Consider the following 19,568-nt stretch of genomic DNA (forward strand, 5'->3'; position numbering starts at 1 on the left):
GTTTTCATTCTCTACAGATGCCTCCCCCAAAAAGTGTTTTTGCAGTCTGGCACAAAAATGATTGAATGAAAAATTTAATTAATGCAACTTTGCAACCAAGCTAAGTAGCATTAATAACTAAGAAATCCACCCTCTTGTCTAAATAAGGTCAGTTGTACTTCCAGAAATAAGCAGCAGCCAAAACTCAAAAGTTGAGACTTTGCAGAATCCAGAAACATATACAGCATACAAAAATAGGTGATCTAAAAAGGCTTTAAATGCTGCATTTACAATAATAACTAGCTTACTATGTGTGCTCTGAAGGCTATCATAAAACCTTTCTATTGTTACACTGTCAACTACATATTCCAGCATTTGATAGTCGTCTTCCTTCACAGGGCCACACTCAGCTGGATATCCAGGAAGACCCAGTGATGTTTCCTGCAGGCTTCCAGCCCTTTGCTGTTGTCCAGTGCCAGCCCCCAGCTGTGGTCACTGCTCTCACACTGCACTCAGAGTGGAAGCTGATAGCCTTTGGCACCAGTCATGGGTTTGGGTTATATGACTACCAACAGAAGAACAGTGTCCTGATCAAGTAAGGAGAAGCATTAAGAAAGATGTGAAACATGTGTCTGTACTGTGTTTACAGCTTCCAGGAAATCTGTTTCATGTTAGTGGATGTGTTTTAGCCATCATTTTCTTTCGTAGTACAAAGAAGCAAGTTGGATGTAACCAAGCTTTCAAACTTGCAAAATTTAAAACTGATACAACCATTCGTTTACTACTGGGTAGAAAATTCAATTCAGTTCAGTTCAATTTTATTTATATAGCGTCAAATCACAACAGTCGCCTCAAGGCTGTATATTGTAAGGTAGACCCTACAATAACACATACAGAGAAAAAAAAATCATTTATTGTCTTCTGGAAACGCCACACACCCAGATGGTGGATTCAAACCTTCCTGCTGCGAGGCAACAGTGCCAACCACTACCTGACAAAACCTGATCCAAAACAAATCTAAACCATAATGGCTATCATAATAACAGTTACGCAAACAAACTCAAGACAGTCCATGACAGCGACACACACCTGCCCTCTGTGGCTCTCAGCAGGTCACTCTGACCTGCAGACTCATGCAGCTGGCCTTAGTACTATCTACCACCCACTCCTGAGACTGCATCAGCCCAGATACCACCCAGTGATCCATCAGTTATCACTCATGCATCAGGCCCAGGTCCCAGCTGTCATCCATCATGTTCAAAGGAAATCTTCAGTTTTAACACAGTACAAGTGATATAGGGATATAATATTTACCTAGGTGGATATTCCAACCTAATATATCAGTCACTCATGCTCAAGTCACCGTACATGTTATGAGAAAAACTGTAGCCTTGTTGTGTCTTTGTTTGTTACATTTTAGGAGTAAGCAAAGTATTTGTGCAGCTGTCTGCATATCATATGTGCTCATATTGTGTTTTCAAACTTTTAGGTGCACACTAAACCCCAGCGATCAGCTGGCCATGGAGGGTCCTCTGTCCAGAGTGAAGAGCATAAAGAAATCCCTGCGACAATCCTTTAGACGAATCAGACGTAGCAGAGTCTCTCTAAGAAAACAACATGTTAACACTGCTACTAAGGTAGAATCATAAAAAGGACTCTGCTATCTGTTCCGTGTTTCTCCGTTGTCGCATGTGTTATATATATATATTGATATCTGCCTAAGCAGCTCCAAGAGGCAAATGCTCGTCTGGAGGCTGAATTGGCAGAGATGGAGCTGGCTCCCGTCCAGAGGAAAATTGAAGCTCGCTCTTCAGACGACTCTTTCACTGGCCTAGTACGGACGCTCTACTTTGCTGACACCTTCCTCTCTGACAGTGAGTTGGCGTGTTAAACGTGTACTATAGTACGTAAACAGCACTTGCTACAGAAATGAATAGTGGGCAGAACTTTGGGTTGTTTCCATTTCCTTACGTTTCTCCTCATTTTCTTGTAGGTTCACATAACACACCCTCCCTATGGGCAGGGACCAATGGTGGCTGTGTGTTTGCCTACATGCTTCGCCTTCCTTCTGTCGAGCATAGAGCAGATGAGCCTGTCACAGCTCAACTATGTAGGTTTAACATTGTGGTGGCCTGATCTCTCAGCTCTGCCCTCCTCTTGTAAAGTTGTCTCTGATTTGCGTCCTTTATTTTCAGCCAAGGAGATTCAGCTGATGCACCGCGCTCCTGTTGTTGGTATTGTGGTGTTAGATGGACATGGGGCTCCTCTCCCTGAGCCCCTGGAGGTGGCTCACGACCTGGCTCGCGCACCTGATATGCAGGGCTCACACCACCTCCTGGTCGTGTCTGAGGAACAGTTTAAGGTTAGACTTGGAGCACTAGGGTTGCAGTGGGTCATTAAGATGTCTTAAAAAGTTAATATCAAAGAAAAGGTGGTCTTAAAATGTCTTGTTTCTTGTAAATTTTTCTAAAAGTATTATGTTTTCAGGTAGTATTTTTAAAGACCTGTAGATTACAGCCCTCAAAAATAACAATTAAATCAGTTACTATTGGTTCATGTCACTTGTTGAGCATTGTTGTGTCTTAGCTTGTTCTATGCTCTAAAGAGAATGCCATTTATGTGGTCTAGGCTCACAATTTTTAATATCGGTACAATTACTGTTATTTATTGAGGTGTAGGATAGAAATATTCAATCCTCTTAAAATTTTGTAAACTCTATTCCAATGCATTTGTTTTGTGTGTTCAGGTTTTCACGCTGCCAAAAGTTAGTGCTAAGATGAAATTAAAGCTGACTGCTGTTGATGGCTCTCGAGTGCGACGGGTAGGCATGGCCTGGTTTGGCAGCAGTCGGACAGAGGACTATGGTGAAAGCGGCTTGTTGGTCCTGACTAATCAGGGCGATGTTCACGTGGTGTCACTGCCACACGTCAAGATGCAGGTACATTACCCCTGCATCCGCCGAGAGGACGTCAGTGGAATCGCTTCTTGTGTTTTCACCAAGCACGGCCAAGGTATAGAGACACCTGCGCACACGTTTCTTCCTCTGTTTTACTGGGGCTCTAATAGGGCTGAACGATTATGGAAAATAATCTAATTGCGATTTTTTGCCCCAATATTGCGATTGCGATGCGATATGCGATTATTTTTTAAGGTCTTTGTCTTCTGTATTATTAAACAAAGACAAGCAATACATCATATAGTATGGCCAATACTATATTACATTAATTTTAAACTGTTCTTTCCTGGAAGACAGACCTCTGTTATGATGACATGAGGTGATGCATGAATTGATGACTGACATTTTTATTTAACTTCTTCAATCACAACAGTATATTTGAACATACACAATAGTTTATTTTTAGCTTACAAACATCTGAGCATAAAGTGCTGACAAGGAACCCTGGTGTAAACATTAAAATGAAAGTCAGTACAATGTGCAGATTGCAGAAATATACATAAACAAAATCAGTGGCTTTACCACACTCAGTTTTTCGACATCTGTGAACTACTAGACAGTCATTCAATTAAAAAATAATATTAAATAAATAAAACTAATAAATAAAAAATACACACATCTTACTGATCTCTGCAGTCAGTAACATTACACATAAAGTGCAAACATAATAGCAATTGTATAAACACACACACAAACACGCCTTTAAAGTTTAAAGGCGTGAAATTGGACGGTCTAGTTCTGATTAGCGTCACCGCTGTCTCGGTGGAGTTTAATAAACTCGGCCGTCTGCTTCTTGCTATCTAAAATATAACCAGACACTGGCGTAAATTCTCGACTGTCTCATACTTCTGTTTAATAAGTTTTCTGTTTGACGTTTAGTCAGCTGTGTGAAAACCAAGGAGGAACCCACCCGGGGGATTAATAAAGTTTTATTTTATCTAATCTAATAACTTTAATCTCAGCCAAACCGATTTACTCACGAACAAACAAAACACTGAAAAAAGCCCAACAATAACATTTTTAGGTTGTCTAAGTGACTTATATATTACGTTTAACCCGAGCAGCGAAACTCCGCGGTGATCTGAAAATGATGTGCCGGGAGTTGTGCCGTTCTCGGCCGCATCAGTAACCCTCGAGCTCCCGGCTAGCTGTCGAGCTGGTGGGTAGCAGACGCCTCTGAAAACGTCGAAGCACTTTTGCAAATATGGGATATCTTGATAAACCGAGCAGATATTTGATGTTTACACAACTACTTTCTCGCCTGAAAATATGTTAAAAGTTTATTTTGTGACCCAGAAAGATTAGTATGAGTAATTTTAAAACTTAGTAGCGGCCGCCATTGCTGGAAACTGGAGTTTGGCTGGGCCGCGCTATGAATTCTGGGATATGGTAGTAATTTGGACAGCCTTATAATCGCAGTATAATCGCAGCCTTTGCGGTTAGAAAATTGCACTTGATCATGTCGCGATATTATCGCAAATGCGATATATCGTTCAGCCCTAGGCTCTAAATACATTCTCTTTAGAATACAACATCAACAATACAGATGTGTCTCTAGCTTGACCTTCTAGAAGCAGTTTTCAGAAGTCATGTATGTCTTTGTTCTAGCCTAAAGTCTTTAGCCTTAATAGCCATTTGAAGAGATGGGGATCAGTAACAAGTTGCTGACTTTCCACAAAGAGCTAAAGAAACATGTGACAGTCAGAGAATTCAGAGTTAAAATATGTGTTAGTGTTTTGCAACAGCAATTTCTAAAGCAGCTTTTAAAAAAAAATTTAGACACACGCTTCAAAATAACTGCCCAAATAAGGAATGTGAGGTGTTTCAAGATGCCTGTACAACAAGACCTGATTTTAGAACGACTTTGATTTCGCTCGCAGAAAAAGTACTGGCTTCATGGTGCTAAACTGGGGTTACAATTTGTATATTTTGTGATTTGTGTTAGTACATGCCGACAGACTTGTATTGTGGGATAAATTAATCAGATTAAAAGATCCATTTACTGTCAGATTATTATGAAAACTGGATTGTTTCGTTTGTATGTTTGTTGGTTTTAAATGGAAAGAACCCTCATGCCGCGTACATCCATGCTGTTCAGTAACTGCTGCCACGAGTTTTTAGAAGTGAGATTTTCTTCCTAAAATGTGATTTTTATCATGTTTTTTTGTTGCTGTTGTTGTTCAATGGACAGTCATTTTGCCAGTGCACTTATCTACATTCATAGGTCCCCCCACCCCCACCCCGCTTGCCACTTTCACTAAGCTCCTGTGTGCTGTTGTTCTCCCTCAGGCTTCTACCTGATCTCCCCGTCTGAGTTTGAAAGATTCTCTTTGTCGACCCGCTGTGTTGTGGAGCCTCGTTGTCTGGTGGAGGCTCCACTTCATTCTGGCTGCTCCAACCAACACCAGTCACAGCCAGATGGAGCTTCATCTACTCATAGGTACTCATAGGTTTCCTTGTTTTCATCATGTTGGTGTTTGCTGAATACAAAAGTTTGCTGTAGGGCAATTTAAGCCAGGTTGTTAGATGATGCTGGTAGTTACAACTTCCATGTTAAATGGGAGTAAAATCATTGTAACAATGCCAAATAGTATATAAAAGAGAGTGAAAGATTGTAAAGACTGACCCTGGTGAAGAAATAATAAACATTAGATAGAAATCTCACTGATGTGTGCAGAGTGTGTAGATAGAAAGAAAAGTAAAAATGAAGTTAGCTAAAAAAAGGTAGAAGCAAGACTGATATTGTGTAACACAGAAGTGCAAATTGCATTTATAAAAAAGAGGAAAAGACACAGCGGTCTGGTCTGGTGGATTTGATGGCCGTCAAAGTGGCTCACTCTTGGGACATAGAATGTCCAAAATAATGCGTGAGGCTGAGAGATGCCGACAGTCCTGACTCAGGCGTGCCTCAGCACCTGGAAAAGTAAAACCGCTCAACTAAAGCGCATAGTTGAGTGGTTGCCTCCACCAGTGTGTGAATGTGAGAGTGAATGAATAGTGGGATTGTAAAGTGCTTTGGGTGCCTTGAAAAGTGCTATATAAATCCAATCCATTATTATTATTATTATTATAACATATTTTGCCTCCTCCTCCCAATGTATAAATCACTAGCTCCAATATAGCCAGTTATGCTGTTTTTGTCTTTTATTTTCTCTTAATGTTTATAAGTGACATCAACCTTCCAGTGACTGTAGATCGAAATCAGCCAGTATGGCTATATCAGCAAAATGTACTCATTTTACTTCCAGTTCATTGTCCCCTTTTAACGAATATTTTAACAGGATATTAATATTACATGTTTTACATATTACAATAATTGATATGTTTTGACATCCCTAAGAATGAGCTGTCATTACTTTCTGTCTTCTCTGTCCTTTCAGAGCCAAACATGATGGTGAGGATGCAGGTAAAACAATTAAAAACAAATAATATCATTGTAAGTAAATGTGCATGTGCCACATGAGTGTGTGTTCTGTGTTCTGTGGTGTTTTATAATTCTGTGCTATGCTAAATGTGCTGTCTGTTTTTACACGTACCTTGTCTATGGCTGACTGTGTTGACATGCCATCTATTGCAGAAAATGCAGCTAAACATGTTATGGAGCATGCTTTGCTGAATGATGAGAGTGAGTACAAAGGCAGGAGAATATCCTGAAATATAGACCTGGAAGGTCAAATAGCATGTCCCTCAGACATTGTAGTTGTTCAAAGGAAATCTGGCTTCAGTTGTAATTGAATTATACGCTACCTTTTTGAGCTGGTCCTGCAGCCTCTTACTCACATTGTCATTTGAAACATCCAAATTACATGTCTCAGAACCATATATAAGCACATGACTGATACAACTTCATTTTTTCCCCAGTGAGCTGGCTTGTTGTGACTGAGCTAACGCTCAAAGTCATGACAAAGTGTGGTGTTGTTAAAAGCAATAGTTGGTTACAGTTGTTTTTTTGTGTTTTGTTTTTTTCTTTTCAGAAGTACTTCAGGAGATCCAGAAGTCACTAGAAGGAGATCAAATGCAAGTATCACAAACACATTCTTTGTAGTTGTACAAAAATTACACAAGGAAAAAAAAGATGTTGTGCCATTCTCAGGCTGGAAAAATGACTGCAGTGTGCAGCTAGATCTGCTTGTAAGAAGTGTTTGCAGCGTGCACCTCCGGGGGGGGGAAATGTACTGAGCAACTTCAGTCTGTGTTGTTACTGTGATGCTGGTGTTAATCCCAGAACTCTGAATCCATTAATATTTTTCCCAATTAACCTTTAAAAGTAAACTGACGTAATTCTTTGGCTTAAAAAGCTACCAACATTTTTTTCTTGCAGATTTTCACTTGATATGTTACGAGAAAATTGAACTCATTCAACCCAGAAATTCTTCTAACATTTCTCCAATATTAACGACAAACATCACACTGTGCATTTTGACCATACATCTTTACTTCAATCTCAATCATCCAAATCATTTTTGAAAGTCTTGTGGTTTATTTAAATATAACCTTGCAAATCTAAGGCACGGTTCTATGTTCCTTATAGCGAGAAGAGGCTTTTGCCTAGTAAGCCTTGCAAACAAGCTGTACTTGCTCAGTCTTTTTCTAATTGTATCATAAACTTTTAAAATGCTGAGATTATAGCTCTTGGGTTTTTAAAGGTGAACATGAAGTTGGACAATTGTAACCAATCGTGTTAATGGATTCTGTTTTCTGTTTGTCAAAGGTCATTCCTGGAGAATAATGTGAAAAGTGCTGTAGCGTGAGGAGCCTATCTCAACAGCTGAGGTGAGACTTTGTAGCACTTTCTTTCCTACAAATGCAAAACATGCAATCAATTTTTGAATCCACATCTGTTGGTTCATGGTGTTTTTGTGCTATATCTTTACAGAGAACCGACATGTTGATATGTCTAAAATGGACCTAAGCAACAGATCTTGCCTCCATTTTAGCTGACACTACTGACACCTGACCCCTCTCCTCAAAGACTTACCCATCCCGCCATTTACTGATGCTGCGCTCACACTGGCCCCTTCATAGAGACACCAATAGGCTCTTGTCAGAAGTGCTTTCTGAACATCTAGGGCTTTGGCTCAGTAATGGTGCAAAGAATGTGAAGGAAGTGACACCACATGTGCCTAAGGACCATACACTGCTGCCATAGCATGGCCACACCCATTTAAACCCAAAGCTGGATGAGGCACATTACTGGCGTGTGACCGGATCCCTTCAAATCAGCCTTCTACATCTGACATGGAAGCTACTGAGCTGTTTTGTTTGGTATAAAACTGTTTGTTTAAATTCACTTGATGTTCTAATGGCCTTTATCACTACCAGCATCACCATCTAGTCACTGTACTCTGCTGTATATCTTACTGGCCTTCATCTCCTCATAGAGACATGAAGAAGAAATTTGGGGGATGATTTTAAATAACATTGATAAATATTTTGTGTAGTTTAGATTTGTGATTTGTTGTAGGAAAGCCCATTTCTACCTGCAAAAACATGTTGTGTCCAAAATTATAAAGTGTTAAATTAACAAGTTGCTGTAACAAAAACTTGACAAATTCTTGAGACACTGAAACGCAGAGGAAACGCGCGTTTCAGTCTGAATTAGGTGACACTATTTTAATTCGTTTGGGGTTCTTTGTTGGTTTTGTTTGTTTATACAACATTGATGTAACACAAATCATGCGTTTTCACTTCATGCATAGTCTTTATATTTTTTCATGTCTTAACTTTTTAAATTTATATCGACAAAGTTGGCATGATTTTAACTTTTAGTGTTTTTTTTTTTTTTTTATGTTAATGAGCTTCCATGCTATTCAGAAAATCAGTGGAACATGTTCAGTAATGCCTGAGATGATTGATGTGTGTGCGTGTGTTATTTTGACTTATCATTTAATTAGCATTACTCATTCTTTACACCACGCATAGGTACTGATGCACTACTGCAATTTTTGTGCATGTTCTGATTTTAATATTTTGCTTTTGCAGGTAATAAATACTGTAATTTAGGAATGTAATTATAAACTATTGTGCTGAAATATTTTTAATATATAAATGACTCTTTACCTGTGGATCTGTTGTAACTGGGGTTGGCTGCTATTTAGATCACACAAGGAAATATTTTGGTACTATCTCTCACAATGCTGGGTGTTTTAGCATCAGTCTAGAATCTATTTTTGTAGTGAAAGAACGCTAATTTTTTTAAAATAACTTTACACTACAGTTTTCTAGGATAAAATTGTTTTTTCAAAGAATGACTGTCTGGCTCTTTTTTTTTCTGCACAGTATCTCCATTTTTTTTATTTTTTTTAACATAGCACAAAATGACTATGCTGCAATGCAATACTTGATTGTGAGTGTCCCCAAGTCTTCAAGTCTATGTGTGCTTGGTTCAGAGACCACATGTCAACTCAGAACCCATTATTTGACCCTCATGAACTGCCAAAGCTCAGTACTCCTTTTTGGTATCGTTTCCTCTAAAAAGCCTAGCTACAGTGTTATGTACTTGCAGAGCATAACTATCTCTGGTAAAATCTATACAATAAAGGAGGAATCAGCTGTCCTGCGTGATCCAAGTGTTGATAATAATAAAAACTTTATCTATAAAGCACTTTCAAACAAAGTGCTGAACAAGTATTTGAAGATAAAAATATATATATACAAATAATAAAAACAATACAGTTTAAAAACTGATAAAGCAAAAGGGAAAAGCAATAAGAACCAGGAAAAACTTGAGGCATAGAATTAATACATGTAGGACAGGGGGAACAAGTTTAACACTTGGATTTGAAAACCACAAAGCATGCCTGCCTAATATCTTGAGCGAGGTTGTTCCACAAAAAAAAAAAAAAGCAGGCTCCCTAGTAGTTTTTCTTCTGGTTTTAGGAACCTTTAGAAGGCCAGTATCCTGAGATCGGAGAGCACAGGATGGAACATAGAGGTACAAAAGGTCAGAGAGATATGAAGGCGCCAAACCATTTAATACCTTGTAGGTGAGCAACAGGACCTTAGAATCTGCTTAAATCTGGCAAGGCAACCAGTGAAGAGATTTCAGTACTGGATAATGTGCTCAAAATTCCCAGTTTTGGTTAAAATGTGAGCATCTGCATTTTGTACCATCTGTAAACCTCTAAAACTTTTCTTCCGTAACCCAGTAGGGAGAGCATTACAGTAATCAAGCACAAAGGCACAAATTCATGGACAACAATCTCTGCACTGCCAAGTGATAAAACTTGTCTGATTTATTCCTTAGGTGATAAAAGACAGTCTTTGTTGTCTCTTTTACATGAGACTTGAAGGAGAGCTCTACCGAGCCACACGCCCAAGTTTTTTACCTTTAAATTTTAAACTGCTGGCTAAGGGTAAACATAAATTCAGTAAAATTATCATTCACATCGGCAGTAATGACACCTGGTTATGTCAATCGAAGGTCACTGAAATTATTACTGAATTGGTGCTTAACTTTGCCAAAACAATGTCATACTCTGTAGTTTGTTTAGCCGCATGTCCTCCTTAAATTGCTGGCTGTCTAAGTGGTGTCCCCAAAACGATGTGGGCTTTATAGATACTTGAGAAACTTTCTGGAGGAAACCTGGTTTTGTTAGGAGACACGGCATGCATCCCACTTTGGATGGAGCAGCTCTCATTTCTAGAAATCTGGCCAAATTTATTAAAGCCCCCAAAACGTGACTATCCAGAGTTGGGACCAGGAAGCAGAGTTGCAGTCTTACACGCCTCTCTGCAGCTTCACACCTCCTGTTATCCCCTCAAAACCCCATCCACTTAGAAACTGTCAGCTCCCAAACAGACTTACTTAACTTAAATGTGAAACCAGCAAAATATGACTTAAACATTAAAAAAAATCACAAACCTGGTTACAGCAGGATCATTATGTTAGCTTAAATGAATCAACATCCCCGAGTCATACTAACTATCAGAATCGTTGAAGCACAGGCTGAGGGGTGGTTTGGCAGTGGTTTGAACTCACCTCTCTGACATCGCTCACAGAGTAGTCTCTCACATTCAATTGTACATTTCTGAAGCCCCTGGAACCCCCCACTTGTTGTAGGTCAAGCAAGCTGGTTATGGGTCCACATTTACTGGACCCATAATAGCATCTTAGGTTGGAACAATTTCTGTCACCAGCACTGTTTAAAATCGTGTTTGTCTCCTTCAGCCATCTGACACCTCGGATCTGTCTTCAGGTATTGCTGTTTATAATTACTTAGTATTCAGAAAAGGCTCTCTCTCCCACCTCATTGTCCCTACGATTGTGCAGTAGATTTGCTTTCAGGTGCTTCGCTTACTCAGTGATCACTGATCAGGATTCTCCAGTGTGACAACCAAGACCAAGGTATCGGTCCACCTAACCATCTTTTTGTACCTTCCAAGTAATACACGGTGCCCAGACCACCAGGTATACCTGCCACCCTGGTAAGAACTGCACCATCTCTTTTCTCCAGTGCCTGTTCTGGTCCCATCTTTAAGGATGTCAAAGACTACCTGTCTCCATGTCCTGCCTGCATGTCCTGAACACCACTTGAAGTGTGTGTAAGACAGGTAGAGGGAGGAAGTACTGGTCAGCCCGAGTTTCCCTCTGATCCCTCCCTTTCCTCTGATATGTCGGGTTTAGAAAAGTAAGTAAGTAATCACAGCAGTTGTAGGCTTGGGTTCAGTCTCTGGCTGGGGTCTGGAGCAACCCTGGAAGAAACCCTGCTTCCTCATGGAAGTCTAAGAAGATTGGACAAGGACTGCAAGTCACCTCATCCTTAGTCTATAGCCAAGGAGGATGCTGACTGACATCACCAGGTTGCTGGTCCAGGTCCAGGGCCTGGTCCAGCAAGAAGGAGAACAACTAGTCTGAGGTGATGGAGACTCCTGGTGTTTGGCTCCTGCATATATACATTATTCATTTCTTGGGTGCTGCTACAGATTCCCAGTAGCTTGTCAGTATTGTTTGGCTGATCAACTGAAATGCAGACTGCAGCATTGCCAGCCCCCCTCTGTTTTAAGTAAGAGTCATTGTGTCCCATCAGCTGTTCAATTTAATATTAAATATAAATTGTGCGATTATATACATTACAATACAAACCTTACACTATTAATAAAAGGCCAACATTTTGCATTTAAGTAATCATTTTACCTTAAAATGACATGAAAACACAATTTCTAACTGATTATTACATATAACAAACAGGTTAATAATGTATAACAACAGTGAATAATCATGAATTATGACTTTGTAAAATCTTTGAGATAAAATATCTGTTTTCTCTATAACTTACTGGGACATGCAACAGCTGAAATTCTGTAATTTCATAATGGAATGTCGGATTAATTCCATCCTGGGTAGGTTCCTCTACACGTATAGCACGTAGAGGAACCTGTTTCTCACCGTGCTCTTTCTCATCCTGTCCATCAGCTCATATTGTTAATGTAACCCAGATGGAAAAAACACAATTAGATGACACAAAAGATAAAAGAAGAGACAGTATTTATTTTCTTTATTTTACTTGTTTACCTCAAGTGTTACAGTTCCTATCGCAATTGAATGCACTGCTCAGTTCACCCCACATGGTGTTGCCTCAACTGGGAGGTGAGGTGAAGGCACGTGATTCTCCTGGGTTTCTTTCTGATCTCAGCCATGGTAGTGAAGGCAACTACTGAAAAGAAGACCTAGAAACACAGAGAACAAAAAGGGGAAAACCCAGAGTTAAACTGTGGGACAAGAAAAAAACAGAAAGCCAGCCTACTTACCTACTGGAAGCCTGGAGCTGAGTGAGTGAATGAAGGAGAGAACTAATGTCAAAAACTTGAAGATTCTTACCGTCCTTGTCCATGCTAATGCTAGCACAGGCTTACCACTTACTATCCAGCTGGAGAGCTGCTGCTGTTCTGATCAGAATCAGAATCAGAGAATCAGAATGGGTTTATTGCCAGATGTTGAGGTTTACAACATTAGGAAATTGCTGCGGTGCTTCAGTGCAGACAATAAGAATTAAAGTGCTACGTAGAAAGATATATACATGAGTGCAGGTGGTGATCAGTGCCAAACATATATACATGAGAATAAGAATTATGAGTGCTACGTAGAAAGATATATACATGAGTGCAGGTGGTGATCAGTGCCAGACATGAAATGATGCAGTGACACAGCGTAGGGTCATGTGTTAGTGGCGGGGACAGTCATGTGGTTATTGTTCATGTGTCCAACAGCAGAGGGGAAGAAACTGTTCTTGTGGCGAGAGGTTCTGGTGCGAATGGACCGGAGCCTCCTGCCTGAGGGGAGCAGGTCAAACAGACTGTGTCCAGGGTGAGAAGGGTCAGCTGAGATCCGAGCTGCACGCCGCAGTGTCCTGGAGGTGTACAGGTCCTGCAGAGATGGGAGTCTGCAGCCAATCACCTTCTCAGCAGAGCGCACAACACGCTGCAGTCTCTGTTTGTCCCTGATAGTGGCTCCAGCGTACCACACGGTGATGGAGGAGGTGAGGATGGACTCGATGATTGCAGTGTAGAATTGCATCATCGTCCGTGTTGGCAGGTTGAATTTCTTCAGCTGCCTCAGGAAGTACATCCTCTGCTGGGCTTTCTTGATGACGGAGGTGATGGTGGGCTCCCACTTCAGGTCCTGGGTGATGGTGGTACCCAGGAAGCGGAATGAGTCCACAGAGGTGATGGGGGTGTCAGTCAGGATGATGGGGGGGAGTGGGGCTGTGTGCTTCCTGAAGTCCACAATAATCTCCACTGTCTTCTGGGCATTCAGCACCAGGTTGTTGTGGCTGCACCAAGACACCAGACGTTCAACCTCCCTCCTGTAGGCAGACTCATCCCCGTCAGAGATGAGCCCAATGACGGTGGTGTCATCTGCGAACTTGATTAGCTTGACAGACTGGTGGGTGGAGGTGCAGCAGTTGGTGTACAGGGAGAAGAGCAGAGGAGAAAGAACACAGCCCTGAGGGGAGCCGGTGCTGATGGTCCGGGAGTCCGAGACATTCTTCCCCAGCCTCACATGCTGCTTCCTGTCCGTCAGGAAGTCAGTGATCCACCGGCAGATGGGATCAGGCACATTCATCTGGGAAAGCTTGCCTCGGAGATGGTCTGGAAGGATGGTGTTGAAGGCAGAGCTGAAGTCCACAAACAGGATCCTGGCGTAGGTTCCTGGGGAGTCCAGATGCTGCAGGATGAAGTGTAGGGCCATGTTGATGGCGTCGTCTACAGACCTGTTGGCTCTATATGCAAACTGCAGGGGGTCCAGGAGGGGGGCCGTGAGGGTCCTGAGATGGGAGAGAACTAGGCGCTCAAATGACTTCATGACCACAGATGTCAGAGCCACGGGTCTGTAGTCATTTAGTCCAGTGATCCTAGGTTTCTTGGGGACAGGGATTATGGTAGAGGACTTGAAGCAGGCAGGCACATGACATGCCTGCAGTGAGGAGTTGAAGATGCCAGAAAACACTGGGGCCAGCTCGTTTGCACAGTGTCTGAGGGTGGCAGGAGACACACCGTCTGGGCCGGGAGCTTTCCGAGCATTCAGACTCTTAAACTGCTTCCTCACATCTGCTTCATGAATATGAAGAGTTGTGGTGGGAGGAGGTGGTGTGAAATCCTCTTTTGTGTGGGGTGAGGGGGCGGGTGTTGCAGGTGAACAGTTTGAAGGTGGTGATGGCTCTATGGAGGGGGGAGAGGTGGGGGAATGAGTGTCCAAAGTGCCTCTATTGTTGGGGTCGTTGGAGGTGTGAAGGCTGCCTGATGGCTCGTCAAAACGGCAGTAGAAGTCGTTGAGGGTGTTGGCTAAGAGCAAGTCATCAGTGGAGTGGGGGGTTTTAGGCTTGTAGTTTGTGATATTCCTAAAACCTTTCCACACAGAGGCCGAGTCATTCTCTGAGATCTGCTGCTGCATCTTCTCAGAGTGCTGATGTTTGGCAATGTCCACTTCCTTAGTGAACCTGTACTTGGCCTCTCTGTAGCAGTCCCTGTCTCCGCTTCTGAACGCCTTACTCTTTTCCAGCCACAGCTTTTTGAGTTTAGGAGTAAACCAGGGTTTGTCATTGTTATAACTCACCCTGGTGCGTGATGGCACGATGCTGTCCTCACAGAAGTGGATATAGGAGGTGACAGTGTCCGTAAACTCGTCCAAGCTGTTAGAAGCAGCCTTCATTGTGTCCCAGTCTGTAGACTCCAAACACGTGCGAAGCTCCTCCACAGCCTCGTTGCTCCACAGTTTTTTGGTCCTCACGACAGGTTTGGAGAGCTTCAGCCTCTGTCTGTACGCGGGGATTAGGTGGATCATGACGTGATCAGAAAGTCCGAGTGAAGCGCGCGGCACCGCGCGATAGGCCCCGCTGATCGTGCTGTAGCAGTGGTCCAATGTCCTCTCCTCTCTGGTCGGGCATTTAATATACTGCTTGTATTTCGGAAGCTCATGGCTCAGATTGGCTTTGTTAAAGTCCCCAAGAGCAATGATGAGAGAGTCCGGGTATGTCCGCTCCGTGTGGAGTATCTGCTCCGCGAGTGCGCACTGAGCTGCTTGCGCATCCGCGTCTGGCGGGATGTAAACAGCGGCCAGGATGAATGACGCAAACTCCCGCGGAGAATAAAACGGTTTGCAGTGAATAAAAAGATATTCCAGAGAGGGAGAGCAGTGCTGAGCAATCACTGTTACATCTGTGCACCAGCCACTATTGATGTAGAAGCAGACACCTCCACCTTTGGTTTTACCGGAGAGAGCGGCCTGCCGGTCCGCGCGCAGCAGATGAAAGCCCTCCAGCTTGAGCGTGCAGTCCGGGATGTCCTCACTGAGCCACGACTCCGTAAAACATAAGACACAGGAGGAGGCAAAGTCTCTGTTCATGCTTCTCATCAGGGCCAGTTCGTCTATCTTATTCCAGAGTGAGCGTACATTAGAAAGGAAGATCCCAGGAAGGGCCGTTCTCAGTCCGCGTTTCCTCAAACGCACGAGTACGCCGGCTCGCTTACCTCTCTTTCGACGTCTCACTTTCCTGATCAGAGTCAGCAGTAAATCTGCCGCAGATGCGACAAATATTGGAAATAAATCCACAGGCGTTGTAGTCCTGCAGTTAAGGAGCTCTTCTCTGGTGTACGAGTATCCAGAGGAGTTCCCAGACACAGAAGAAATGCACAAAAACAAGACAAAAGTAACGCACTGAAGCACCAGGGCATCCATACGCGGCGCCATCTTGGTAAGTCCAAAGGCATGCATGGTACTGATACTGGTGTGTTCGGCTTTGAAACACAAAGCAACTGTGAGAAACATTTTCCTGTAGCTGCTCTGAAGCTATTTTTCCTGTCGGTTCACTGTGTGCTAAAGAGAGTAGTGGTAATATTAAAGTTATGAGAGTGAACTAAAGTGGATAATTGTTACGGTCCTGGGCCGTTTGACTACTCCCAGCTGTGTTTCCCTACTGTTTCTTCCCTCGTTATCCCTCTATGTATTTAAGCCTTTTGTCCTTCTCTGTGTGTTGCTGGTTTGTCTGCTTATCATCCATGTCATTTCTCCAAGTAAAAGATGAATAAAAGGATCCGTAACTCAAAATTTCAAGTTTTTCCTAAATTTTGAAGTAATAACTCGAAATTTCAAGAAAATAACGCAAAACTTTAACTTATGGATCCAGCTTTTAGTCTGAGACCTGTTTTTTTCCCCCTGAGACCTGATGAATGTTTGCCTGACACCTGAGACCTGACATTTTTTTGTCTGAGACCTGACGACTTTCTTCCTGAGACCTGAGGGTGTTGTAAAAATGGTCGACCGTGGCTCAAGAGTTGGGAGTTCGCCTTGTAATCGGAAGGTTGCCGGTTCGAGCCCCGGCTCGGACAGTCTCGGTCGTTGTGTCCTTGGGCAAGACACTTCACCTATTGGTGTTGGCCAGAAGGGCCGATGGCGCGATCTGGCAGCCTCGCTTCTGTCAGTCTGCCCCAGGACAGCTGTGGCTGCAACTGTAGCTTGCCTCCACCAGTGTGTGAATGGGTGGATGACTGGGTGTGTAAACCGCTTTGGGGTCCCTAGGGGGGACTAGTAAAAGCGCTATACAAATATAGACCATTTATGTTCCATGTCTCCACTCAGGTTTTTGGCTCCTTTGTATTACTTTTGCATGGTGATGGTCAAACAAAGCTTTCTGAAGCATTAAAGCTTGTATTGAAGCATTAAAGCTTGTGTTGAAGCTTCATTACTTGAAGCTTTTCAACACAGTCATCTCTGGGGACATCTGGTGGCCAAAAATATAAAGAACAGCTTGAAGCTACAAATTAAAGTGTACTGCTTCATTATGACTGCCCACTCCACAGAGTGGAGTTCACAATCCGGTCTGATGTTGGGCCATCTTTGTGTTGCTTTGAAAATGTAATTTTTGGGGGTGAAAAATTATGTTTAATTGCTTAACAAAAAAATTTGATCAATAAACATTCCTTGTTTAAACATGGGCCATGATTTGGTCTTTCTTTGCTTTGACTCCTTGATGTTGGTAAATACAATAGATGAAAAATACATATAATATACATATAATAATGTACAACACATTATGGAGTGTGCTTCTGTTGTGAGGTCCTGCCTCAAGGTAGTTATGCAATTAACCGCTGGAAAGTGTTTTTATAAATAATATTATATTAGGCCAATTTTCTTATACACATTTTTAAACCTGGGCGTAGAACTGATTGTGAACTGGAAAGGGGAAATGCTTATGAACTTGTAAAGTAAAAACATTTACTTTACTTGCATGCATTTAAGGATATGCATGCAAGTAATTTGTTCCGCTATGCGATGGCTGAGTCTGTTTGTTTTCTTGGAGATAATTTCTCCTGCCTAAGAGAAAATCCTCTCACATGGAACAGAAGAGGCTGGAGTGCACAGAAACTGAGACGCAAGTTGGTAGAGATGCAGGTATACGGTCGTCCTGGGTCCTACATACTATCACCTAAAAAGAACAAATAAATTAAATTGCTGCACATTTTGTAGGATAACATTTTAAGATTATTTTAAAAATAAAATTATTTAATGACATGTATATTATGAAAAGCAAATGTTTTGTTAAGACATTTTAAGTTTTTTAATTTTTCAGATAAAATAAACACACGCAAAATGAAGGCAAAAGTTAAGTCTCAGTTAAGTTGGTTATCTGTGTCTGCACTTGGGTCCTATTTCTCTCCACAATAATTGTGCAGTGTTTCCGAACAGTGTCTTTTATTTTATGCTGATTTAAATATAAAAGAGTGAGTCTTTTTATTTTCCTGTTGCCAGTTTAATGATGCTAATTTAAAAAAATCAGATGAAGAGAGTAAAATAATGTTCTATTTTGTAATATGCAAATTATTGAAAGAATTTATTTCATTTCTACTGTGAGTCTAACGTAACTGGGGGTAATTTTTGGTGCAGACCTATAGTGTTAGAGAAATTAAGCTCGATACTTTGATACCTCTAAACCGAACTCAGCATGTGTACTTTGTTGTTTTATTTGCACATGGTTTTGATGTGGCTGTGATGTATGAAATTTTGAATGTTAATGGTTACTCACCATCAGTATTACTGAAAAGAGAAATATGTGAGTACTTGAATGTTTAGTTCTCATATTTCATGCATGTTGTACAGCTAAGATATCTTACATCTTGATGCAATATTTTGATATTTAATTTAAACTTTAAATAGTTTTTAATATGATAATAGACCTGGGTTATAGGTTAGGTGTTTAGAGAGAACAGGAAAGTCCGAGGACCAGGACGAGCTTCTGGTCATAACAGATGTTGAGTCAACCACTTTGAGGAAAATCACCATGAAGAAGATGCACACGTACACACTCACACATATGTTCACACTGCACTTACAAAGATCAGGAAGTGAAGTCAGGTGTTACCGAAACAATTCTTTAAAGGCCCTAACGGACACTTTTATTTCATTTAAGTGTGCACACTATTCATGTTATTTCTGATAATTAGAGTCAATTTGATTATTTTGTACTCTTTCTGTACAGATTAGACAATCTTTTTTATGCATTGTAACAATATAAGAGTTGCTACTCAACAGTTATTCTTGTGTCTGAGTCATTATTGCTGCTCAACACTTTGGCTCCTTACGAACTTATTACTAGCCCAAGTAGTTACTGTGCTGTAGTTCACTTTTATATCTCTAAAACTGCATTGAGCACTTGAAACAGCACTTCTCACCTTTCCTACCAACCATTTAGCAGATGTCCATATGAATGGCAGCACAGTGCTCTGATCAGCCAGGTAGAACTAAATAATTCAGAAGGCCTTCTGTGTTTGTGTGGCTGCACTTTACTGCAAGCAGTTCAACTTTGTCATTGTTGTGTCACAGGCATACAATGTTGTTGGGTGTATATTACATATGTGGCTCTCTGCCCTTGGTTTAATTTTAGTGGGTGGGATATTTGTGTGTCAGCTCTCCTCCTGAGCACAGCACATATTTCGATCAGTAACACTAGTTCTTGAGGAAAAGCGAGAGGACTTTGCAGCCCCCCCAGCTATGCCTTGGTTTCATCTGAGAAGCCTGGTAAGCTATATTACACTGAAATGAGCTCTGTGCTTTTACCCCCAGGGACACTGGGTATAGAGCCACATCTAGGCTGAAGGCGCAGACAAAATCTGCTGTTTACTGTTACTGTCATCAAAC

At 41.6% G+C, this 19,568-nt stretch overlaps 1 protein-coding gene across 3 annotated transcripts in view; it reads left to right on the top strand.

Annotated features, from left to right (window-relative positions):
• The window catches only part of llgl2 (LLGL scribble cell polarity complex component 2), a 49,212-nt gene extending 40,589 nt beyond the window's left edge, over positions 1–8,623 (top strand). For 2 of the 3 annotated variants that reach the window (XM_085361170.1, XM_085361171.1), the window contains exons 16-27: positions 378–574; positions 1,469–1,616; positions 1,706–1,853; positions 1,973–2,089; positions 2,175–2,341; positions 2,726–2,990; positions 5,225–5,375; positions 6,316–6,341; positions 6,513–6,560; positions 6,910–6,952; positions 7,647–7,708; positions 7,812–8,623. In XM_085361170.1, the coding sequence (XP_085217296.1) occupies positions 378–574; positions 1,469–1,616; positions 1,706–1,853; positions 1,973–2,089; positions 2,175–2,341; positions 2,726–2,990; positions 5,225–5,375; positions 6,316–6,341; positions 6,513–6,560; positions 6,910–6,952; positions 7,647–7,686 (1,350 nt within the window). In that variant the 3' untranslated portion in view covers positions 7,687–7,708; positions 7,812–8,623. Of the gene's footprint in view, positions 1–377; positions 575–1,468; positions 1,617–1,705; positions 1,854–1,972; positions 2,090–2,174; positions 2,342–2,725; positions 2,991–5,224; positions 5,376–6,315; positions 6,342–6,512; positions 6,700–6,909; positions 6,953–7,646; positions 7,709–7,811 lie in introns of those variants that run through there. The other variant, XM_085361172.1, reaches the window with a different exon arrangement.
• Positions 8,624–19,568: the final 10,945 nt, after the last annotated feature.

This window comes from Diplotaxodon limnothrissa, linkage group LG8 (assembly GCF_057381915.1).
Source record: "Diplotaxodon limnothrissa isolate DT_005_m linkage group LG8, D_limnothrissa_male_GT1.1, whole genome shotgun sequence".
Taxonomy (NCBI): domain Eukaryota; kingdom Metazoa; phylum Chordata; class Actinopteri; order Cichliformes; family Cichlidae; genus Diplotaxodon; species Diplotaxodon limnothrissa.